Source organism: Genypterus blacodes, unplaced genomic scaffold (genome assembly GCF_046128005.1).
Source record: "Genypterus blacodes isolate CSIRO-AG114 ecotype Tasmania unplaced genomic scaffold, CSIRO-AGI_Gbla_v1 ptg000052l_1, whole genome shotgun sequence".
Classification (NCBI taxonomy): Eukaryota; Metazoa; Chordata; class Actinopteri; order Ophidiiformes; family Ophidiidae; genus Genypterus; species Genypterus blacodes.
The window spans coordinates 4,358,576-4,381,553 of NW_027466864.1; the positions used below are offsets into that span (position 1 = coordinate 4,358,576).

General features: G+C 48.2%; 5 protein-coding genes and 1 long non-coding RNA gene across 7 annotated transcripts; 4 read left to right on the forward strand and 2 right to left on the reverse strand.

Annotated features, from left to right (window-relative positions):
* Positions 1–165: 165 nt before the first annotated feature.
* On the reverse strand, positions 166–3,359 carry LOC143001018 (lysosomal thioesterase PPT2-A-like). The gene is made up of 8 exons (XM_076150561.1): positions 2,974–3,359; positions 2,221–2,374; positions 1,759–1,854; positions 1,308–1,415; positions 1,123–1,206; positions 950–1,034; positions 454–508; positions 166–342 (listed from the first exon to the last, which is right to left on the reverse strand). The coding sequence occupies exons 1-8, from the start codon at positions 3,253–3,255 to the stop codon at positions 199–201; spliced, it is 1,008 nt and encodes a 335-aa protein (XP_076006676.1). The 5' UTR covers positions 3,256–3,359; the 3' UTR covers positions 166–198.
* Positions 3,246–13,202, forward strand: dhx16 (DEAH (Asp-Glu-Ala-His) box polypeptide 16). Of its 2 annotated transcripts, none has more exons than XM_076150558.1 (21): positions 3,246–3,265; positions 4,813–5,015; positions 5,177–5,415; positions 5,557–5,737; positions 5,825–5,881; positions 5,979–6,233; positions 6,328–6,561; positions 6,824–7,015; positions 7,112–7,222; positions 7,490–7,605; positions 7,822–8,032; positions 8,297–8,395; positions 8,488–8,640; positions 9,056–9,196; positions 9,326–9,488; positions 9,587–9,705; positions 10,196–10,263; positions 10,374–10,536; positions 10,645–10,806; positions 12,265–12,438; positions 12,663–13,202. In XM_076150558.1, the coding sequence occupies exons 2-21, from the start codon at positions 4,818–4,820 to the stop codon at positions 12,789–12,791; spliced, it is 3,165 nt and encodes a 1,054-aa protein (XP_076006673.1). In that variant the 5' UTR covers positions 3,246–3,265; positions 4,813–4,817; the 3' UTR covers positions 12,792–13,202. The 2 variants fall into 2 exon arrangements, with proteins under 2 accessions (XP_076006673.1, XP_076006672.1); XM_076150557.1 differs by lacking the exon at positions 3,246–3,265 and adding an exon at positions 3,600–3,901.
* An 871-nt stretch (positions 13,203–14,073) lies between these two features.
* rnf183 (ring finger protein 183) lies at positions 14,074–16,437 on the forward strand. The gene is made up of 2 exons (XM_076150244.1): positions 14,074–14,246; positions 14,868–16,437. The coding sequence occupies exon 2, from the start codon at positions 14,951–14,953 to the stop codon at positions 15,887–15,889; it is 939 nt and encodes a 312-aa protein (XP_076006359.1). The 5' UTR covers positions 14,074–14,246; positions 14,868–14,950; the 3' UTR covers positions 15,890–16,437.
* A 121-nt stretch (positions 16,438–16,558) lies between these two features.
* Positions 16,559–17,431, reverse strand: LOC143000815 (uncharacterized). The gene is made up of 2 exons (XR_012963660.1): positions 17,346–17,431; positions 16,559–16,925 (listed from the first exon to the last, which is right to left on the reverse strand). It is a non-coding gene; the product is annotated as an uncharacterized LOC143000815 (long non-coding RNA).
* Positions 17,350–19,837, forward strand: LOC143000814 (uncharacterized). The gene is made up of 2 exons (XM_076150245.1): positions 17,350–18,133; positions 18,220–19,837. The coding sequence occupies exons 1-2, from the start codon at positions 17,450–17,452 to the stop codon at positions 18,286–18,288; spliced, it is 753 nt and encodes a 250-aa protein (XP_076006360.1). The 5' UTR covers positions 17,350–17,449; the 3' UTR covers positions 18,289–19,837.
* A 122-nt stretch (positions 19,838–19,959) lies between these two features.
* On the forward strand, positions 19,960–22,888 carry mgat1a (alpha-1,3-mannosyl-glycoprotein 2-beta-N-acetylglucosaminyltransferase a). Its single transcript, XM_076150243.1, has 3 exons — positions 19,960–20,180; positions 20,504–21,431; positions 21,716–22,888. The coding sequence occupies exons 2-3, from the start codon at positions 20,808–20,810 to the stop codon at positions 22,412–22,414; spliced, it is 1,323 nt and encodes a 440-aa protein (XP_076006358.1). The 5' UTR covers positions 19,960–20,180; positions 20,504–20,807; the 3' UTR covers positions 22,415–22,888.
* The last annotated feature ends 90 nt before the right edge of the window (positions 22,889–22,978 follow it).

Below are 22,978 nucleotides of genomic sequence, written 5' to 3' on the forward strand. Positions count from 1 at the left end.
AACCCCAAAATCTGTTTCAAATATAAAACCTGAAAACCTTCACGTAGTCAACTACAGAAAAATAGATACACGGCTGTTTTACTCCCTTTTCTAAAATTTACAGTAACAAACATGAGACAATACAAAGACACATAATGGTCTGTCTGTGTGTGTGTGTGTGTGTGTGTGTGTGTGTGTGTGTGTGTGTGTGTACAGATTTCATGTGAGCCACTTCTCAATGCAGTTGCTGAACACTGTGTAGTTTGTGTGCCAGTGAACGTGCCGGACTCCAGAGTGCACACAGGCTGCGACGTCTCCGCGAGCGTCCAGTGTCTTCAGCCCAAACGTGTCATTCCTGTAAAACTTTAAAAGGAAGAGAATTTGATGCGATGTGTATTTCTAGGGGCCCCGGGCTGAAGGGAAGCCACTCACTGGTTGCTGCAGTGAAACCTAAAGCGCTTGTGTGAAACTCACCTCCTGGTTCCTCATTTCAACCAGGTGACTGTCCGTGTCGTAGAATCCAAAGTGGCTGTGTATAGAAAAGAGGAAACAGTCAGTTCCAATCAGGATCGTAGATACTGCAGAAAGACTCGTGCACTTTGTCTCTCTTTCAGGCCTCAACACTGTTATGTAAAGCGATCTATGTTTCAGTACAGCAAAGTCAGACAATAACACATCAGCTTGTCAGGAGGCTTCTTTCAGCCATTAACCTGATTAGAAATGAAGAGTTAAGAAAGATCTCCAATATTCCACCTTCCACTGTTCCACATTTTTAAGTCACATTTTATTCTGAATCTTATTCGTCCTAAGTGCGACTGGTATAATAGACCAATCATTCACAGTCTTAAGGAAACTATGTTGTGTAAGGGAAAGGTTCAGAGAAGTTCCTTTCCATGGAATGAGAGAAATTGCATTGCTGTTATAAATGAGAGAACAATAGTTGGGATATGAAACTTGATGGGATTCGAACCTGGACTGCCACGGTGTGATGACGCCATCGTCTGGTCCACCAATCAGCACAAGCTTCTTAATGCGCAGGAAGTTGTCCCTCCATGCTGGAGAAGTGCATCAGACAAACACATTTGATTTGCTTGTAACAGCAGAGAGGTGCGTGTTTACTGTAAAGGGACTTGACCCCAGTACCTTTCATGTCCTTGTGAGGTTTGTCACCGTTGAGTCGTGCCAGGAAGCTGCTGCCCTGCAGGTAGCGGAGCCTGTGGTAAGGGTCTGTGTGGGGACATTTGAATATCTGATGAATGAAAACCTCATCTCTTCCATTCCTCTGGAGAGACTTCCACGCCACATGCAGGATCCACTCAGCTGCTCACCGTTCCAGTAATCACAAATTGATACTTTCTGTCCCAGTCGACTGTAGCAAACACGAAACAGTGTTTTCTTTATTTGCTCTGGAAACAGCCACCACAGGTACTTAGTGTCTGTCGAGGAGACAGTGGGAAATATCAGCACAGGCATGAGAAACATGTAAGAGAAAGAAAGTGCCTATCATCCCATCCTGAGAGCAGAGATGATGTGTTCAGGGACACTTCAGGGACAAACAATGTGAAATGTGAAATGTGAAAACAAGGAAGAAACTACTAAATTAACTTTATCATATAGTATTAGCTTATATATTAGCTCAGATTGTCCTTGATTGCACCGCAATCAAGAAGTTGTTAGAACATTCTTCCCGTTTGACTTCTCTGTTTACCAGCTGCAGGGTAAAGTCAACACGCTAAGTCAAAACAGCTGTTAGTGTTTGAATAAACGAATCTGGCTGACCTCCGTACTGTCCGGCCTGTGGCGATGACAGTGAGATGAAGGTGTGGACGTTGTGGTTTGGAACAGTGGAGAGAAGAGCTCGACAAATCAGACCACCTGAGGGAGAGGAAGAGGAAGAGGAAGAGGAAGAGGAAGAGGAAGAGGAAGAGGAAGAGGAAGAATCACTGTGCTGACATTCTGCAACCACCAATGCTCAGCATCTGAAGCAGTGATGAGGGTATCAAGTGGGCATATGTCAATAATAAAGATTCTTTAAGCTCAAGAAGAACCTTAATAAAATATTTTAAATGATAATAATAATAATAAAGGGTTCGATTTGAAAACTGCGTAGAAGTCAAAAGTGCGAACATTTAGATAAACTCTTTGTTTGCTAAAAATATGAAAGAGGAAGAAAGAGGCCTGTGGTAAACTGTAGCTATTCGTGTGTGTGTGTGTGTGTGTGTGCCAGTGGTGTTGTGAGACCTTGTGAAAAGCACAGAAGATGGATGCCTTCAGGAGCCTTTTGCATGATGGGATAAATGGCTTTTTTGAAGCCGTTGACTTGCTTCCACATCGGCTGTAAGCTGGCCAGGTTATTATACAGGTCGATCACTGACACCTCTGTGCCGGGATGGAGCTGGGAAGAAGACATTACACAATGAATTGAAATTAAACAGTGATTTCAAGAGATTTTTCCTTCGTTTCTTCCTTCATTTAACCACATTGCTTGTTGCAAGAACGTTTATACTTGACACTTCTACATCTCATGCAGAGGAAGTAAATATCTTGAAGAGGGGAAGAACTAACTGCTGTATTCTTCATTAGTTTCTACTTTTCTGTCCTCTTTTTCTTTACTTCTTTTGCTGAGCACTTGTGTAATGTATGTATGTAAATGTATGTACCTCTGTGTAAGAGATTGAACTGATGACTTTCCTTTCACATTAAGATAGAAACGTGGTATAAAAAAACACGTATCCTCATCCTCATCACAGCTCCTTTGATTAATAGTGATCATATTCTTCAAACTGATACGAGTTACTTTGAGTATCTTAAGTAGATCTACAGTTACTTTATTAAAATAAATACATTTTGATAACAAATGGGCGAATTTTACTCGTAACTTAGTGACCTTTTTTTTAATGCGATATCGCTCATTGTATTCACGAAGCCTACCTAGGACTTCCGGGTACTTAAACGACGAGGACATCATTGTCCAGTTTCATCTTGGTGTCCTACCTTTGATATAAAACGAGACAGCGTTTGAAACTGTTTGGGTCCATCAAAGATCCCATGCACGATGACGACAGGTTTGTACGCCCCAGTATGGATCACTGTCAGCAGCAGCAGCAGCAGCAGCGGGTGGGGCGATAGTCCTCGGCCGGCCGGAGGAGTCCGCATCTCCGCCTCTGACCGACAGATGGAGGAGAAAAGAGGCGCGACGAGACACTTTGACCCGAACACCGCAGGTCCTGCTGCGGATGAGCTCAGAATGATCTCCTCACTTCTGTCTGCAGTCATCGAGAACAGAGTGAACTCCTTCCTCCTCCTCTGCAGCTACTTCGTCATAGTTCCTGTTTGTCTGAAACATTGCGACGCACTTTTTTGTAAATACGTTAGATAGTATCATGCAACCAGACATCAAATTGAAATGAAACAGAAACAAAAGTGACTAAATTGTTTTAATGTTGCTTGATGGTTTTAGTTCATTTGCTAGTTTTATTGTTTTCCTCGTGACTTGTTGAATTTATAGCGCTTAATTATTCGTAAATAATCGCGTAGGAGAAACATCCAATCCACGCGATGTAAGAGTTGTTTTCAGATGACCACACGGGGGCAGTGTGGGCCATTTTGTAAGGATGGAGCTCATTCTTCTTCGTCGCTCCTGTGACGGTTATCCGCTCTCGAATTCGAGTGTGCGTCTAGCTAAGTTAGCACAACACTTCTAGATTATTAACTTGTTTCAGTCAATTAAACTAATAAAACAGATACAGACGCACATAGATGGCGGCGGAGGGATGTACGTTGACGCAAAGTTTAGTTACACAGTATGAGAGTTTTGAGCTGCAAAAGTAAGACGGAAGCGAGTTTGTAGTTGGTTAGCCGAGTTAGCTCAGCGAGTCGCATCCTCCGTAGTGGCTACGTTGTTTTAGCAGCTTGGCAGGAGGTAAGTGCGTCTAACCGCGGGTCACTTTGCTCACAAGGACACCGAGTAATTATTGTTATTTAACGACTCAAACCGACATTTAAGTACACGAACCGCTCACTACATACTCAAAGAAGTGAGAACAGGTCTAACACTTAAGTTTCCGCGCATTGCCGGAAATCAAATCGAACTGAAGTGAAGCCTAAGAATCAATTTAGCAGCAAAATGTCTACTGAGCTTTTTGTGTTTCGTGGAATTGCGCCTCTTATTTCTTCACTGAGCTTCTACATTCATGTATGCTTCGGTGACTGACCATATTTCTGCAATAAAAAAAACAGACATTTCTAATTTGGCGGTTCATTTATTGTTAAAATATTCGTTGTTGTGATCTATGAATATAAGAGCACAATTCCACTTGTCTGTGTTTCCATGGTTACTGTAGCACTGCAGTTAATATAACAACTATAATGTTCTGAATGATCTATAGTCCAATATTTCCCCAAACCTGACAGAAACATTGTGCAGAGGTCTGAGTATAGCATATTGGTACAGTCTCAGTAAATCACACCCTCCAGACTCTTTCCTGCCATATAATGAACCAGTTATCTAAAGTGAATCAATCAGAACTCTGAGTCAGATTTGAAGAACAACAAGGCTCCAGTGGGGAGCAGCCACATACTGCAAACCAATCATACGCACCTAATAATCCATCACCCGAGGATATAAAAGAGTGTGTGTGGTTCAGTGAGCTGACACAGATCTGGTATTGTTTGTATTGTTAGCCTTCACATTCTTAATTAATTTGTTCTCCTTGATACCTTTTCTTCTTCACACAGTTGAAAGAGGAAATGCTTGTTTGTGTAACTGAGTGGCTTCACTGCAGCATGATCAGATACTTCGGCGTGCTCACTGTGTGTCTCTTCCCTCGGCAGGCACCATGGCCAACCTAGAACAGTGGGTGAACGACCGTCTCCATGACATCCTCGGTTTGAGTGACAGATACGTGGCTCAGTTCATGATCGGCACTGCGCGTAGATCGTCGTGTCCTGAAGACTTTGTGACCCGTCTAGAGCAGACGGGCACCATTGATATAAACCAACCCGTGGTCGCCTTTGCACATGAACTCTTCGGCAAGGTAAATGCTTTTATTTGTAGTAATCTAGGGTTCAAACGCCTCCTAGTGGAGATGTTTACCTGTAGGTGGACTTATTGATATTTGACCGCCCAGAGATCAGAACCTGTCTTGTGTTTTCTCAAAGCAAAGTAACACTGATGTACTTTACCGCCACGTGTTAGATTCCTCGCAAGCAGGCGGTTGAAAAACCGGCCCGAGCCATGGAACGGGAAGCGATCGCAATGGACAAGAAGAATCGCACATACACGTTATTAGAGGACAGCGACAGCGATGGAGACGCCGGGACGGAGAAGCCGAAAGGGAAGAAGAAAAGCAAGGACAAGGAGAGAGGAAAGAAGAGAAGAAACATCCGACAGAAGAAGGAGAGTGAGTCCTCGGGGGAAGAGGAACCGCTGCAGAGGTAAAACATACAAACATCTCATGTCTCAATAGGTGGAGAGGTTTTTGGAGATACTGACACGCAGTAGGAGTGGAAATAAATCTGTTAACTGAACATGGGGACTTTGAGGAACATCCACATGATCTTTGCTTTCATCGAAAGGAATAATTTGGGCCAAGGGGACGAAAAGTCTGCCAAGAAGGAAGATGAGGAAGAGGAGGAGTGGGAGAAGGAGGAGAGAGAGCGGGTGCAGGACATCGAGGAGAGAGATGCATTTGCTGAGCGAGTGAGACAGAAAGACAAAGACAAAACCCGCAACATTTCGGAGAGGACGGACAAAAAGGTGAGAGGCAGCGAGGCTTGTACGATGTGTTTAAAGACCGACTGCTGTGAGGAGCGGATGAACACGGCTTTGTTTATGTTTCTCCAGGCTTATGAGGAAGCTCAGAAAAGACTGAAGATGGCTGAAGAGGGTCAGAGGAATATGGTGGGTGCCCAGACTTTAGGAGACAGGTTCCTGTTTGTCCTCATAAACATCCTTCTCCTCTTTATTTCACGATCACTCATTTTCCGATTCCTTTCAGGTGCCAGATTTGAGGAAGCAATCTCGCAGGGAATACCTCAAAAAGAGGGAGGCTGAGAAGCTGGAGGACCTGGAGGCGGAGATCGCAGACGACGAGTACCTGTTCACCTCCAACGACCTGACAGACAGGGAGAGACGGGATTTAGACTACAAGCGCACCCTCCGAGACCTGGCCAAGGATTACAAGAAGGCCGGCGCAAAGGAGAAGGAGGAGAGGAAGAACAGATACTACATGCCTGAGGAGAAGAGAAGCAAGGTATGATGTGTGTATGTAGGCAGATTAACATGTCGAGGATTCCAGGCACAATCTCAAAGTCACTGTGATCTCCGTCTGCGCCCCTCGTCACCAGGAGGTTCCCCAGAGGGACCTGGAGTTGGAAGAGATGCCCATGGAGATGGGAGGAGAGCAAGGGCGCTGGGAGGAGGAGAGGCTGAAGACGGCCTCGCTCAGCTTCGGGGCCAAGAGGGAGCGGGAGCTGGGGATGAAGGAGGAGCGGGACAAGTACCAGCTCATCCTGGAGGAGGACGAGATGATCGACTTTGTCAGCACGGCGATTACCATGAAGGGAACCGCCGAGGAAAAGGTGAGACCAAAGCGATGCTGGCCACATGCTGCAATCATCATCATGCGTCTGAACTTCTGAATCCATGTTCGACTCTCAAATAATAAATGGCTGAGGTTTTTGTTTTAAGTACAATTCCACCAAAAATATCTATTTTGGTCGACATTGGTGAGATGTAAACGTGTAAAGTGTGATGAACGTAAACAGCATCGTGTCGAGAAGATCCATTGTTGTAATTCAATGGATGATGAAGGTGACGTGACGTTGCGGCCGGTGTGTTCAGGAGCAGGAGGCCCCGGCTCTGTCCGAAGCCAAGCTGAAGAAGCAATCCATCCAGGAGGTCAGACGCAGCCTGCCCATCTTTCCTTACAGAGAAGACCTGCTAGCTGCCATCTGCCAGCACCAGATCCTGGTCATCGAGGGGGAGACCGGCTCTGGAAAGACCACCCAGATCCCGCAGTACCTCATGGAGAGCGTGAGTGCAGCTGACGTGGTCCTCAACGCCTCACCAATCATCTGCCACATTGTGAGCCTTTAAAATCCCATCTGCTCCTGCCTGTGTGTGTTTTAGGGCTACACTGAAGGAGGCATGAAGATCGGATGCACGCAGCCTCGCAGGGTGGCCGCCATGTCGGTGGCGGCCCGAGTGGCAGAGGAAACGTGCGTCAAGCTTGGAAACGAGGTGAGCGACTGGCTGACCAGCAGGAGTCGCTGAAGACGTTTGGCAGCTTTGTGTTTCTTCCTCGTTCACTTCAAAATGCAGACAAACGGAGATATTCTACCATCTTGCCACGCCTGTGATCACTGGTCTCTGTCTCTGTCTTGTTTACCTCTGTCGTTTGATAGTTAACATGTTTGCTCGCGTTGTTTGGACTGTTTTAAATCCGGTATCGGTCCAAACCAAATCCTTTGTATCTGATTGAATCTGGACCGGCCGTTTGTCTCTCAGGTGGGCTACAGTATCCGCTTTGAGGACAACACGTCAGAGAGGACGGTGCTGAAGTACATGACGGACGGGATGCTGCTCAGAGAGTTCCTCACCGAGCCCGACCTGGCCAGCTACAGGTCAGAACAGGAAACCACATCAATGCTTCCCTTTGAAGCGCTAATCTTCACTCATCACATTCAACATACTGGCTCGGTCATTTAGCGTTTCCTGTATTCTGTCAGCCCTCAGTTGGAATCATTCACTGATCGTCCACTTTCCATTTCCTGCCCGTCTCTCATGACTGAATGTTTCTGTGTTGTTGTCTCCGTCTCCTTCCTGCCCTTTTTCTCCAGCGTCATCATCATAGACGAAGCCCACGAGCGAACTCTGCACACAGACATCCTGTTCGGGCTGATTAAGGACATCGCCCGCTTTAGACCCGACCTGAAGGTTTTGGTGGCCAGCGCCACTCTGGACACGGAGCGCTTCTCCTGCTTCTTCGACGACGCGCCCGTCTTCAGGATCCCCGGCAGGAGATTCCCCGTGGACATCTTCTACACCAAAGTAAGGAACTGGACGCTCACTGTAGTGCACATTAACCAAATACCATGGAAAACATCATGCAGATTTCAAACCGCAGAATTGTGTGTGTGTGTGTGTGTGTGTGGCTTATCCCCCATGCAAATGAGGACATACAGTAATCAGGCTGGGAACAGGTTCATGAATGAGGGTTGATATAAGTTTCTGTGTGTGTGTGTGTGTGTGTGTGTGTGTGTGTGTGTGTGTGTGTGTGTGTGTGTGTGTGTGTGTGTGTGTGTGTGTGTCAAGGCTCCAGAGGCAGACTACCTGGAGGCGTGCGTGGTGTCGGTGCTGCAGATTCACGTCACCCAAGCTCCTGGAGACTGCCTGGTCTTCCTCACTGGACAGGTACCGTTCATGTTACACACACACACACACAGGACTCAGCTGGAGCTCACGTTCCCACTTCCCCACCTGACCCGTCATTGTTGGCTCGGTAGGAGGAGATCGAAGCCTGTTGCGAGATGCTGCAGGAGAGATGCAGGCGGCTCGGGTCCAAGATCGCTGAGCTGCTGGTGCTGCCCATCTACGCCAACCTGCCCTCCGACATGCAGGCCAAGATCTTCAACCCAACTCCGCCCGGAGCCCGTAAGGTCGGACAATGTGCCGCCGTTATCTCCCTGTTTTCCTTTCATATCTACTTTGTAAGTAAACAGGTCAGCGCTGGATTGATATTTGAACCGGGCAAAGCTTTCTCCCTTTTCTTCACGTGCTGCCCGGCACATTCTTCACATTCTCTGCTTTCAGAGAGACACAGATAAAGACAATCGCATCACTATGGCGACTGTAACGTGAGAAAGCCTTTTTTCAGGCGCGCACACAGAAGAAGCGTCCACGCTCATATTTACCATAAGAGGCTCCTGTAGTGCTGCCTGCTATTCAACACCGTTTGACAGATCAGTGTTCTGGTTTTGTTTTCGATCGAGCCGCTGACTGATTGTTTCACCGCGAGCTTGAATCTTTCGCCGCTGGCTTCATCTCTGTATTTCCTTTCTTAATCCCTTCAAGGTGGTGGTGGCGACCAACATAGCAGAGACCTCGCTCACCATAGACGGCATCATCTACGTCATCGACCCCGGCTTCTGCAAACAGAAGAGTTACAACGCTCGCACCGGCATGGAGTCGCTCATCGTCACGCCGTGCTCGAGGGTAAGTTACTGAGAGGCCGGGTTGTTGTTAGTATAAAATGGAATTGATTGTTTGATTTGAGTAGATTCCCAGCGTGGCTTTGTTTCCCTGGCTTCACCTCCCAACACGTGTTCTATTTCCCCCAACAAGGCCTCGGCCAATCAGAGAGCGGGCCGTGCCGGTAGAGTGGCTGCTGGGAAATGTTTCAGGCTTTACACGGCCTGGGCCTTCAAACACGAGATGGAGGAGACCACGGTGCCGGAGATCCAGAGGACCAACCTGGGAAACGTGGTCCTGCTGCTCAAGAGTCTGGGTGAGTTCCAATTCCCCCGTCTGCTCTCTTATTGTCTTGGGATTCCGTGCTCTTTGGTGTGTTTCAGCATAACAAACACAATTCCCCTTTCCCTGCAGGCATCAATGACCTTATTCACTTCGACTTCATGGACCCGCCGCCTCACGAGACCCTGGTGCTGGCGCTGGAGCAGCTCTACGCCCTGGGAGCGCTCAACCACCTGGGAGAGCTCACCAAGGTGCCTCATCCGAAAACCACACGTCTCTCTGTCCCAGTGAAGACAGACGTGCAGGAAACCGTCTCAGGCTTAGTTAGTTAGTTTAATGTGCTGGGATCACAGGAAGGACCAGGCCTTAGTTATACTAAGAAATCAGAGTGTGAAAGATGGATATCATTAGTTTCTCACATGATCGGTGTGATGCCTTATCTGGAGTCGCATCTGTCAGGCTTCAGGCTTCAGGCTTCAGGCTTCAGGCTTCAGGCTTCAGATGCCACAGGATTCTTCCAATACCTCAGTGCCACTCCCTGCTTCGGTCAACACCAAGGGGAGATGGGAAAGATCTTTACGGTGTTTAAGACCCAGCGTGACAGCGCAGCTGATGAATGATTACCCAGGAGACAGAGGCCGACTGTGTCATTGAAAGCGTATTAATTATTGAAGGAGCTTGGATGAAGAATAGAGGTGAGAGGCGCTTAACTGGTTGCTCTTCCTTATTTCTCTTTCTAAGCTGGGTCGCAGGATGGCTGAGCTGCCGGTGGACCCCATGCTGAGCAAAATGATCCTGGCCTCTGAGCAGTAAGTGACTGGCAGGAGGAGTCAGAGCTCACTGAACCGACCGACTTACTTTCATTCTCTAGGTCGAGATGAAGATCAAGACGGTTTTATTTATTGTCATTCTAAAACAGGTACAAGTGTTCAGAGGAAGTGTTGACCATCGCCGCCATGCTGTCGGTCAACAACTCTATCTTCTACCGGCCCAAAGACAAGGTGGTGCACGCCGACAACGCCAGGATGAACTTTGTGGTGCCGGGCGGAGATCACCTGGTGCTCCTCAACGTCTACACACAGGTGAGAAGAGACAGACCGGGGGCCAACACACATCAGAACGCTAAGTAACTGGAATGAATCAGCAGAGTAACGCGCGTCTCGTCTCATCTCGTCGTCTTCTCTCACCAGTGGGTGGAGAGCGGTCATTCCACACAGTGGTGCTACGAGAACTTCATCCAGTTCCGCTCCATGAGGCGAGCGCGGGACGTCAGGGACCAGCTGGAGGGCCTGATGGACCGCATCGAGGTGGAGGTGGTCAGCTCCCCGGAGGACAACACGGCCATACGCAAGGTCAGTGCCACGCAGGCTGCTGAGAATACCGAGAGAGGGAGCCGGCACCTGCACACGCACACACACACACACACACACACACACACACACACACACACACACACACACACACACACACACACACACACACACACACACACACACAGGTCAGCGTTGTTTTGTGCGCACGGAAAAAACAACAAAGCCAAGGTGGCGATTCCTCATCCAGGGGGCCGTGCGGTGGTACACGGCGCCGGCCGCACTGTTTGGGAACCACACACCAAGACTGTGTGCGTTTGGGCTTGTTGAAGGAGTGAAGTGCGAGGTTGATGTTTGTAGAGTAACATGTAGAGTAGACAAACAGATGCCAGTGCCATCGAGGCTTCAGGCTTTCACCCGAAGCTTTAGCATCTAGGTCCCGGCCGTGTGCTTTAGCTTCAGGCGTGTTAACAGTGACGCATTAGGGCTGAAGCTGCCGGGACCTTGACTCACAATCCACTGCATTGTGTCGCTCATCGGGCCGCCGTCAACGTCCGGATTTACCAGGAGGTCAGGAGGTCAGCGTCTCTGCACTCCTGTGCAAGTGAAGGAATCTAGATAAACTAAGGAGGAACCCGGTGGATCACCTCTGCACAGAAGCTGCATGCGGCCTCTGTCACAACCGCTCATATCAACATCCGTGTGTGTTGTAACGCACCTCTACACCTGCAGATAAGGAAGGCCGTTTGTTCTGTTAGCTCCATTCCACCTTTGCTTCCAGCAGACCCGCAGCCTCTGAGGAGAGATTGCTTCATCTCACCAAACACAAGTGAACATGTCATCGCTCCAGAGAGACACTTTTGCTTCCCCCTGTGTTTTCACCTTCAGTTCAGGTTGTTTGAGCTTTGTGACGGACGAGGTTCACGTTTGTCTGCTCGTATCTGCGGCAAACCTGAGCCAGCAGACGCCACAGTAAAGCCACGTCACGGGCGATGAGAGACGAATGTGGGGACGTCTCGTTCCCCTAACGGCCCCCCGACTCCCCGGCCCACGTTACAGTCAGCACGTCCCGCACGCAACCATAGCGACGGCCGTACGCTTCAGTGCTGCGGCGGCGCTTCCTTATCTTATGACTGAATCCAGTGTGTGAGTAACAGAGGGGCCGCACTGACAGCAGGATTAATGAGTGTGTGCAGTGTGACAGAGTGAGCCCGTCAAGATTACATATCATTACATTACGAGCATTTGGCAGACGCTTTTATCCAAAGCAACTTACATTACATGTGTGTGTCACCACGACCGGCTCTCTCCTCAGAGCTTAAGAAAGGTTTCTATACCTTTAAAAGCAGACATGAAATTTGTATTTTCCCCTGTAGTTTCATTGTTTCATCTTCATATCTACGACGCTGCATACATGTCGTTAGTTTGCTTGTGTCTTTGCTCTTCAAGCCTCACACTCTTCTCTTTTGTCTCACTCCCTTCACCCTGCGTCTCTCCCAGGCGGTGACGGCCGGTTATTTCTACCACACGGCGCGGCTGAGCAAAGGCGGCTACAAGACGGTGAAGCACCAGCAGACGGTGTACGTCCACCCCAACAGCTCTCTGTTCGAGGAGCTGCCTCGCTGGCTCATCTACCACGAGCTGGTCTTCACCACCAAGGAGTTCATGAGACAGGTGAGTACTGTAGGACTTCCCGCAGTCGTCTTAAGTGTGTGTTTGCAGTGGCAGGAGGTGATCAGGCGTCACCGTGCTGTTTGCTGGTTCTCAGCTCCAGGAAATAAGGAGAAAATAGCTCAGTCACTGTTTAAACTACACCAAACACTCCCCGATCTTTAAGAGCGCCGTGTTCCCGCCTGTGTCTGCGTCGTATTGGTGAATGTGTCTGTGCCCCCTCGCAGGTGATTGAGATCGAGAGCGGCTGGCTGCTTGAAGTTGCTCCTCACTACTATAAGAGCAAAGAGCTGGAGGACGGCAGCAGCAAGAAGATGCCCCGCAAACCGGGCAAGGCCAAGGAGGAGCTGGGCTGAAGACACCGGAGAAGTGGAAAAAAACCTGGAGAAGTCTGGGAAACAAACCAAATAAAAATGGAACCAAGTGTGGAGCAGCGTGGGGAGAAGTGGGACACAAACCGGTTTAATGATAAACCAGTTGACTTACTAGTTGAGCTGATCCACGGCGAGGACACATCGGCGTTTCCTGCTTCTGCACACTCGCCCGGCAGGTTTCCCACCAGGCTGTTGCTTTGTTTGTCAACTGCTCTCCACCGGCCCACCGTAGCATTTTAATGCTAAACAAAGGGCTTTGACTCAGAATGAACACATTAGAATGATGTAAATGCTCCGATCATAAGAAGCCTGTGAATCATGGGAGGATCAATATCTTTGTTTTGTAATTTCATCTCTTTTTTTTTCTATGGTAATAAAGTTTTACAACCATTTGGTTTTGTCCTGTACTGTGTGTGTGTGTGTGTGTGTGTGTGTGTGTGTGTGTGTGTGTGTGTGTGTGTGTGTGTGTGTGTGTGTGTGTGTGTGTGTGTGTGTGTGTGTGTGTGTGTGTGTGTGTGTGTGTGTGTGTGTGTGTGTGTGTGTGTGTGTGTGTGTGTGTGTGTGTGTGTGTGTGTGTGTGTGTGTGTAAATATTTGAATGGAGCTCTACTTGAGCCGGTACATGTAAATGTTAGTTTTCCTCTATTAAAAATCTTTGATGAATGGAAGGGTTTACATGAAGACTGACTGAGCAAACTGTGTGTGTGTTGTTTTTCCTCTAATGAAACGTGGGAGCTTGAGTTGCTGTGGCAAAACCGCAATGTGACAAAGGATCAGTGCAGGTATGACAGTTATGTCTGCTACACACACACACATACACATACACACACACACACACTGTGGTGTTGACGCCTCTGTCCACTTCACTTGGGTGACAGTGGAATTTTCCATACAGCCACTATTGTTTTTCCTGATCCCTATCGCAAATGAAACCACACATGATTTCCTGCTTGCACATGTGATCGAGCATCTGAGCCTGAATCAGGTGAATAACAAAGAACTGAGAGAAAGAAGAATTAAAGTGAGCTTGATTCTCAAAACCGTGTCGAGGCTCCATGTGTGTCAGACTTCAATGACAGATGCTGCTGCTGCTGTGTCACATGTCTAAATACATGACAGAGTATTTACAGTACATATTCCACACTCACACACTATCACAACATGGCTCTAATCCCACTCGGACCGGTCCGACAGGTCAGGCGGGAGAGCTGAGGGAGGGAGGGCGGGCGGGAGGAGGAGGAAGAGAAGGAGGAGGAGGGCCGCCCGCAGGAGGCAGTGCTGCGTCCCACCGTGAACGACGGCAGAAGAGGGGACGGAGTGTTCAGAGGCGGTGGAATGAAGGAGCCTGATGCGTGCAGACACACACACTCACGCACTCACACACACTGGAGATGGTTCACCTCTGATGGCCTGATCCAACACTCATCTACCTCAGCAGGTCAGTGTGTTTACAAGCTGCCTCAGTGTCTCCTGGAGAGGAACTGCTCTGCCAGCTGCTTCTGACTTATCGACTCATATTATCTTTAATATCCTCGCCTGTGACTAAACTAGAAGTCTTAAAACAAATGTACTGTACTTTTTTTGAGCAAATGCATAAAATGCTCACAGATTAAACACGTGAAGTTAATGGTTAACTGTGCACGGCTAGTATGATGGAATGTTTGCTATGACATCAAAACAAAGAGGAGTCAAACAGAAATGACACTCTTGGTTTAACAGGTTTCGGCACAACTAGACCGTAGCACAGTAAAAGCTGAAGCTGAAACGTGAAGCCTTTCGAGTCCTGCAGGTTGTTTTCACTCCAGGCTGTTGACTTCTGAAACAGGAAAGCCTATTAAACAAATAGCAACTTCTTACTATCAAGGCAAAGGTTACACATGCTTGTTCAGTAGACGAGAAATCAGTCAGCAGATAGCGTCCGATACAATATGTTAGATATCAGCAGATTAGGGTTTATTGCTTCATCATCGTGCCTCAGCAAAGTGATAGTGCAGCCACATTCTTCCTCTCTTTCCTTATGTGGACACACTCATCTAATCCAAGTTTCATTTCCCTTTAGTTCCCCTGAGAAAACTGTGAACCGTCCTTTATCCCAGTCAAACCAACAAGGAATTCTACCTCTGACATCTTCCGTCCGTCGACATGAGTGATAACAGGGAGCGACACAGGGACCACAGCCGCGGCGCCAGGCAGGCCCCCAACGTCAAACCCAAACCCGATCAGAAGGAGAAGAACAGCAAGCCGGAGCAGTGGAAGAAGGAGAAGCCTGTGAAAGTGAGGAGGTCCAGGAGCATCGACTCGGAGAGAGTGGAGAGAGACCGAGGGAGGAGGAGGGACAGGTATCAAGGAGAGAGGAGGCGGCGTGGGAGAAGCGAGGAGACCCGGACGCGAGACAGGGGGGAAGGAGACGGCGATCGGAGGAAGACGAAGCCTCCTGAGAATGACGTGGAGGAGACCGAGTGCTCCGTGTGCTTCTGCTCCTACGACAACATCTTCAAGACGCCCAAGCTGCTCTCCTGTGGGCACACGTTCTGTCTGGAGTGCCTGGCCCGCATCAACGTGACCGTCCCTGAGGTCAAGACCCTGCCGTGCCCCGTGTGCCGGGAACTAACCGCTCTCCCCCACGGCCAGGATCTGCCACGTCTGGGCAACAACCAAGACATCATAGGCAAACTCCCACCAGATATGCAACGGGCGCTCTCTATCCGCTTCCAGCGCAGCAAAGGGAAGCTGGTCCTGAAGAAGCCCGCGTCCAGCGGCCCCATCAAGACCAGCATCACTCTGCCAAAAAAGAAGCCGGACGGTCAGGTGACGGCAGGCGGTGACCCCAACCTGAGTGCCATGGAGCTAGGAGCGGCCCCGGCAACTGTTGTCAACGTGGGAAGGCCTCCCAACAGGGTCAGGGGTCGCCTGCGCAGGTTGTTCCGCTCGGATCAGTGCTATTACGCCGTGGTGGCGTCCATCATCACCATCACCGTGGCGCTGATGCTGGTGGGAATTCTGGCTTTTGTGATCATACCGAGAGCGATGGTTCAGGGGAAGCCGATTCCAGCAGGGAACCAGACGAACAGTCAGGGTTAGCATACGAGACCCTGAGGGGACAGGAGGGGGGGACAGGATGTGAAGAGTGTGAAGTGCAAACACTGTGTTTGGCCCGGGACTGGTCGGCCCCCTTTGCTCTGTGACGGTGGAGAGGAGCTGATAGAGGCACTGGGTCACGGTTAAGCTGTAGAAACAAAGGAATGAAGGAGAACTAGACGTGAAGTAACAATAACAAGGGACATAAATCCAAAAGTTCCATGTAGCAAACAGGCACAACATACTTTTTAAAATACTTCAGAATGACTGTGATGGCCTTAACTGTGTGTAAAGGAATGACACATAATAATGAATAATGTGTAAATACTGAGATGCACTTCACTAGTATTCTTTATTGCATTGGGCCAATCAGAATACAGGATTCAGGTTTTGTATTTGTTTATATCTGAACATCTTTGTATATTTCCACAGATTTATTGATATATTATCTCTATATATTTTTTGTTTTGTTTTTCTTTTCACTCAGAAGATTTGACTTTATTTCTCAGTCTTTTCTGGATGATTTGAATAAAGCATTATAATGAGCCATCGTTTCATTGCCATCACGTGAATCAAAATTGAGCCTGTTTGATCATTTATTGGTGTTATTTGGTATTGAAGGTGTAATGGGGGGGCTTCCTCGTCGTGTGCCATCTTCTGAGGCAGCAAACTGTCAAAACAGATCTGCTGCCTGTTGTGGAAACAACATTTTCTTGACATCTGATCCCCTCTAGTGGTGTAAACACAGCAGCTGACTGCGTGACGCAAAGATTCACTCTGCTGAGGAAAAACCTGTTTGACAGCTCGGATGTTTTGTATTTCTGTGGCTTTTTCTTATTGCTTTTCTCTGGGACCTCAGGGGAGTTTGGAGTCTGAGCTGACATCTATCAGTATTTGGCAGGAAAACACACCGCGTACCAAAGCAACCAGGAACAACAAACCTGACAAAGGAGAACACAAATGAGTCACATGAGTTTCCTTGATGACCTGATTATGCTTCAGTCTGCTTCACCTCCAAACCAATCTGGACATTCATGCACTGTATATAAATAAAGAGAACAATACAATGGAATGTAATGTGAGGATAAGGTTCAGTGAGTAATAAACGAAAGTGCTTTATATTGCAAGGATTGCATCTGTAAAAGTGACACAATGTTCAGTGTTTAAACCTGAAAACTCCAGAAGATTGAACAATATCAATACAGTGGAAGAGATTTAAAACATGTAACAGAACATGACACCACGCAATCTGTCCACAGATTCACTCAAAGCTTTTACATGAAATGACATCTGAAATCACGTGGCTCAGAGGAAGGTGTTCATAGAGGAAAAACTCTCCCAGAATAGAATTGATAATAAATAACGAGTACTTAGTTACTCCCCAAGATCTGAAGACACACCCACCCAAGAGCCCCCCCTCAGAAGCAATGTGGGCCAGACCAGAGACCCCCCCCCTTACCCCAAAGCAAATGAACCTTAACGTAATGTGACTGTGAGAGCCTGGATAGAGTCTGAATAAACTGTGAGTCCAGTCCGGGATCCTGCAGACCCAGCGGAGCCCCCATGGCCTCCACTCCCTCCGCCTCGGCCCTGTCCGCGGTCCTCCGGTGCCGTGGGAACATTTTGACCAGGAATCCGCCGACCAAGCGGCCTGCCACCGCCGCCGCCGCCGCGTACAGCCTCGGCCGGGCCGCGGAGCGCTCACGGTCAAACCCGGCGTCAACGTGGGAGACTTTTCTCCGGGGAGAACGCGTTGTTATTGGGAAGAGAGTGTCCGCGGCGTATGCGCCGGTCCGAACGGATGACAAGTTACGGGGCAAGATAGAGCCACGATCGCAGTGGAGACCGTGGGCCGGAGAGGACGCGCAGTGTGCGGCGCCAGCGGTCCAGAACGCGCTTCTGGTGCGACAGGTGGCGCGCAAACTGATACCCAAGCTGCCTGGACGCGATAAGAGCTCGCAGTTAATACCAATAACGATGAGACGAGAGGCGTTACAGTTTAGGAAAACACTTCTGCTTCAGGAGTTAAGCGAATCTCCAAGCGGGCTCCTGAAAGTGTCCGTGTCTGTCCCGTATTCGAAGTCCGGGCAGATCCGCTCTCTGGTGTCCGGCGGATGGTGGTCGACACTGAAGACCACCTGCTTATTGTTGACGGCCCTGGTGTCAGAAAGGATGTTTACCAAAGTGTCCAGCACTCACACTGTTACACACCCTCCAGTCTGCAGACAGGAGGCTCAGGCCCTGCAGGTGAGCACACACACACGTTAGGATCTCAGACCAGTTCAGAGTGAAAACACCTGAGATAAACACTGATGTATTGTGTTCTCTTTCAGACAAACACACAGGACCTCAGCTCCTCCTCCAGCTCGGGACGAAAGATCACAGAGGATGGACCCGACTGAGAGTCCAAGGACAAATCAGCACTAAAACCTGCTATTTATTGACTTAACATGGCCGCTTCAACTGATGTTAGAAGATTGTAGATGGTGTAGAGAAAGGTTGTTTGGTACAAGCACACAGGCCACGATCAAACGGAAAAAGGATGACATGAGCAACACTTAACCGCTTCGAGGACGGAAGAGTTGATTGGAAATTTCTGAGCCTGATAAATAAGGAAGTGAGCAAGGAGTGAAAGTAAGATCATTTCTGTGTTTTTGCACATCGACGGTGTCCATGGGAGCCAGTAACGTAGGACGTGTAACCAAGGGCCTGTGAAGTGTACAAAGATGTGAAAACTAGGCCAGAGAGCAGGGATTATGTACTGGCTGGCTGCTGTCCAGGATTGTGACTGGTTCAGCACCTGACTCCCCTCACTTGGCCCCCTGAGACTTTCAACCCTGAAGGCTTTTGCTTGTTCTGAGACAACACATCATTTCAGCCCTAACAAACCCTTTCCAGCATTGATGTTTGAAAAGAAACTAATGAAAGTGCAACACCTTGGAGTCAAATGATGACAGACTAGGCCTCGGAACTTATCAGTCAAGTCCTGTTCAGTGCAAATAAAGAAATTCTTAATGCAAATCTAAGGATAGATTAGTGTTTAAGGTATTCATAGTGTTGATTGGTTTTAGTTACTGAAGTAAAACTAAAATAGATACTGAACTGTACTTGTGCCAAAATCTCTTCTATGTTCTTAATTTACCATTTTAGGAGAAATGAGGAATCTGTCCCAGTCAGCCACTTATTACAGCAGCCTTTAGATATGTAAGCACACACACACACACACACACACAAACACACACACACACACACACACACACACACACACACACACACACACACACACACACACACACACAGAGCACTCCCACTCTATTTATTGAGTATATCAGTGTAATGTTTCAATCCCCACAGGCCTTCAGTGGAGCGCGACTACTTTGTTAGAACGAGCGAGAGCAGAACATCTGAATCAACACGATGTGATTTCACTGAGAGGTGTCGCAGTGTGAAGGTGAAAGCACTGATAACATTGAGAAGTGTCACATACAAGCTGTCATCCAAAAGACACAGAGAGCAGATGGAGTATTGTTTACTAAATATGGAATTACTGTCCCCAAGAAGAAACTTCATCCAACCATACTAACAATCCGTGGCACTCATTATGTAAGCCTGCCAATCCAAACCTTTCAATATGAAGTTAGCTCACAAATCACCAACACACTCAATCACTGACATATCTGCTTTTTAACGAGGTACAAAATATTACAATGGACAAAGGAAATAAATTTAAAAAAAGATTAAAAAAAGAATGATCATTTCTTCTGAATAAAAAGTTATTTTACCCCCAACAGAGAGTTTTGCCGTAAAAAAAAATCTCTCTCTTAAATATTGTTTATTTATGTTTATTAAATATTGGGACACAAAAAAATAAAGATTAAATTATTTAGAAGATTTGAGTACATAATTTATTCTTGAAGCAATTGCAGCATTCATTTTTCAGAATATAAAAATAAAAACATCTGCGTTGAATTTACTTATAAAGAGAATCGTTTGCCACTTCCGGTCCTCTTTACCGTCTCCAAATTGTGCAATTCCTCTGACGGACACGTGGGGGCGGGACTTCCTGTCATTTCCCAACCGCCCGGAAACCGTCGCGTCGTTACATTTACTCCTCCTCCTCCTGGCGAGAAAGAAGAAGAAGTACAAGAGTGCAACTTGGTCTCATCGAGGGGGAAACTCGTGAGGCTGGAGCCACGCCGCGGCTCCCCGCGTCTCACTCAGCTAACTTTGATGGTTGTCACCGAAGACAGGGCCGGGAAATGGCGAGAGGACAAGAAGTGGAGACGATGTGACGGTAAGAGCTCATTCCCACGCTCCTCCTCACGTATTTACACGGAGAACCTGTTTGGGGACGTAGAGCGAGTACAGGTCGGGAGGTTTCGTGTTCAGTTGGACTAAGTCGCGACGTGTGGAGGCGCCACAGGTGATCAGAGGGCCGATCGGTCCAGCTAATGACGGCATCCATGTGATCTCCACCACTTTCTGCCGTCTCTCTGTATATTTCCTATCCCTGTCTCCCTTACGTGTCATTTCCTCTCTGTACGGACGCGTCTCCTTATCTGTGCTGTGGATAAAGCGCTTGTACATGATGTTCTCTTCTTTGTTTTATTGTTCTAGCTGCAAGTGGATATTGCGAGTCGAAGATCTGGATCAGGGTCGCACTTGAAATCCAAGATGAGTCCTGGCCTGCAGCAGATCTGCTCTCTTTCCCCCTCAGCTGACACTCGATTGTGTCCATGTAACTTTCGCAGCTGCGCACTGAGCCAAACGCTGTGTGACATGAGAGGCGTGATCGTGCTCCTGTGATGAGCCACAGGCTGTCCCTCCCATGTCTTGTTTGTATAGTGCGTATTAAGGACACGTCTTCCTCTCCAGACCCTGTCCTCTCGTATTCCCCCCTCCCTGTTGACTTCCCTGGGCCATGCTCCGAAAGAGAGGCTCAGTCATTCTCTGTGGTGCGTTCCTGTTTGTCACCTGGAATGCCATCCTGGTGCTTCTGCTGTGGGGCAGATCCCCGCAGCCCGCCCAGCCTGGCAGGGAGCAGAGAGAGCTGGGCGACGGGCCGACCAACGACGTGGTGGCCGATGTGCTCCGCATGGCAGATGTTTTTGAAGCGGAGCTAGAAAACCAGAAGAAGATCCTTCTGCAGATCCAGGGTCATCGGCCGCTGTGGGACCCGTCTAACAAAGGCCGGGTGCAGCCGGTCCCCCAAGAGCCCGTCATCCCTGTCCTGGTCATCGCCTGTAACAGGGTCACTGTGAGACGCTGTTTGGACAAACTGGTGGAGCGCCGTCCTTCAGCAGAGCTTCACCCTATCATAGTCAGCCAAGACTGTGGACACGCAGAGACGGCTGAGGTGATTGGTTCTTACGGCGATAAGGTCGTTCACCTCAAACAGCCTGACCTGTCAGATATCGCTGTGAGACCCGACCACAAGAAGTTTCAAGGCTATTACAAGATCTCCAGGCATTATCATTGGGCCCTCAACCAGGTCTTCAAGAACCTGTCCTATTCCTCTGTGGTGATCGTGGAGGACGACCTGGAGGTAAGCGTCCCATTTCTAACCTTAGAGTCACTCGAGCTTTTTAATCCTCCTTGTTTCCTTGTTGTTTGATTGACATGCATTGTTGAAACCTATGGAAATGTACTTTTATTCTAGTGAATGAGGTCCATATGAAAAACAGAAGTAATGCAGTCGTATGTGAAAAGTTACATAAAAGTCAAGTCAACTTTATTTACTTTGAAGCGTGCACACACGAACACACACATCCAAAGGAGTGACTTGTTGCCAGGCGTCATGTAAACTGATAAATTGAACTTTGTCTCTAGGTGGCGCCAGACTTCTTTGAATACTTCCGAGCGTTGCATCCTGTCCTGAAATCTGACCCCAACCTGTGGTGCGTCTCCGCATGGAATGACAACGGCAGGGACGGCTATGTGGATCCCAGCCAGGCAAACCTGCTCTACCGGACCGACTTCTTTCCCGGCCTGGGCTGGATGCTGCGCAGGGAAGTCTGGGAGGAGCTGGAGCCCAAGTGGCCGGCGTCCTTCTGGGACGACTGGATGCGGCAACCGGAGCAGCGCCGCAACCGCGCCTGCATCCGCCCGGAGATCTCTAGAACTTTAACCTTCGGCCGGCAAGGGGTCAGTCTGGGCCAATTTTATGACAAATACCTGCGCTACATTAAACTGAATTCTGAGTTTGTGCCTTTCACCAAGTTAGACCTGAGTTTCTTGAAGGAGGAGACGTATAGGGAGAAGTTTGAGAAGGAGGTTTACAGTGCCCCTGTGGTGACATACGAAGATGTGAAGCGGGGTCAGCTGAAAGGATCGGGGCCCTTTCGCCTTCAATACTCTACGAAGGACTCTTTTAAAATCTTTGCCAAAAACTTGGGGATCATGGATGACTTGAAGTCTGGAGTCCCCAGGACAGGATACAGAGGGGTGGTCAGTTTCCTATCAAAAGGAAGAAGAATCTACTTGGCTCCAGCTCCAGGATGGACCCGGTATGATGCCACCTGGGGTTGATGAGAATCCAGAAGAAGTCCTACCTCCAGGAGACTTTTGGGGAGCGTTTCAGACCAAAGACTGTCTCTATTTGACTCCATGCTTCCTCCTGGTCTAGGGGTTATTGCCAGTGCCTCTCAGGTCTTTTTCATGATTTCCAAATGTATTTTTCCAGTGTGGGATACAGCCTGAACAGCCAACACTGCTGTGAAATACCAGAGATCTATTTTTCTATTACGCTAATTGTGCACATGACATTCATGAACGCATTCAATGCAATGACCTAGTTCGACACTTTGTTTTGAAGTACATATATGCAATTACCTGCAGCCTGTGTGCTGTCTGTGTCTGGTACCAGTGTACTTAATCTGTGCTATGGTTGTTTATGGTGGTGGTCACTGATCATAATTGCAATATAATCTTGTCATTTGAGATCTCATTGTTTGCGTCTTCTACGGAAATAAGTAAATAAATGGAGTACATCTGTGTCATTGATGTTTTTTTCTTCTTGTGTGGCTGAAATGAAGTAGTGTGTCACTAAAGAACATTATCTTCAGAGTTGAAGTGGATAAATATAAGAACTCT

Bases quoted from the DNA above. Each gene is read 5' to 3' on its own strand.
- LOC143001018 (XM_076150561.1), bottom strand. From the start codon at position 3,255: ATGACTGCAGACAGAAGTGAGGAGATCATTCTGAGCTCATCCGCAGCA. The intron at 2,375-2,973 runs GTAGGACACCAA...TCTTCTTCCCAG, and splicing joins TGTCTCGTTTTATATCAAAG to CTCCATCCCGGCACAGAGGT. The intron at 1,035-1,122 runs GTACTGGGGTCA...GCACTTCTCCAG, and splicing joins ACCTCACAAGGACATGAAAG to CATGGAGGGACAACTTCCTG.
- dhx16 (XM_076150558.1), top strand. From the start codon at position 4,818: ATGGCCAACCTAGAACAGTGGGTGAACGACCGTCTCCATGACATCCTC. The intron at 5,016-5,176 runs GTAAATGCTTTT...GCCACGTGTTAG, and splicing joins CACATGAACTCTTCGGCAAG to ATTCCTCGCAAGCAGGCGGT. The intron at 6,562-6,823 runs GTGAGACCAAAG...CGGTGTGTTCAG, and splicing joins AGGGAACCGCCGAGGAAAAG to GAGCAGGAGGCCCCGGCTCT.
- rnf183 (XM_076150244.1), top strand. From the start codon at position 14,951: ATGAGTGATAACAGGGAGCGACACAGGGACCACAGCCGCGGCGCCAGG.
- LOC143000814 (XM_076150245.1), top strand. From the start codon at position 17,450: ATGGCCTCCACTCCCTCCGCCTCGGCCCTGTCCGCGGTCCTCCGGTGC. The intron at 18,134-18,219 runs GTGAGCACACAC...GTTCTCTTTCAG, and splicing joins AGGAGGCTCAGGCCCTGCAG to ACAAACACACAGGACCTCAG.
- mgat1a (XM_076150243.1), top strand. From the start codon at position 20,808: ATGCTCCGAAAGAGAGGCTCAGTCATTCTCTGTGGTGCGTTCCTGTTT. The intron at 21,432-21,715 runs GTAAGCGTCCCA...CTTTGTCTCTAG, and splicing joins TCGTGGAGGACGACCTGGAG to GTGGCGCCAGACTTCTTTGA.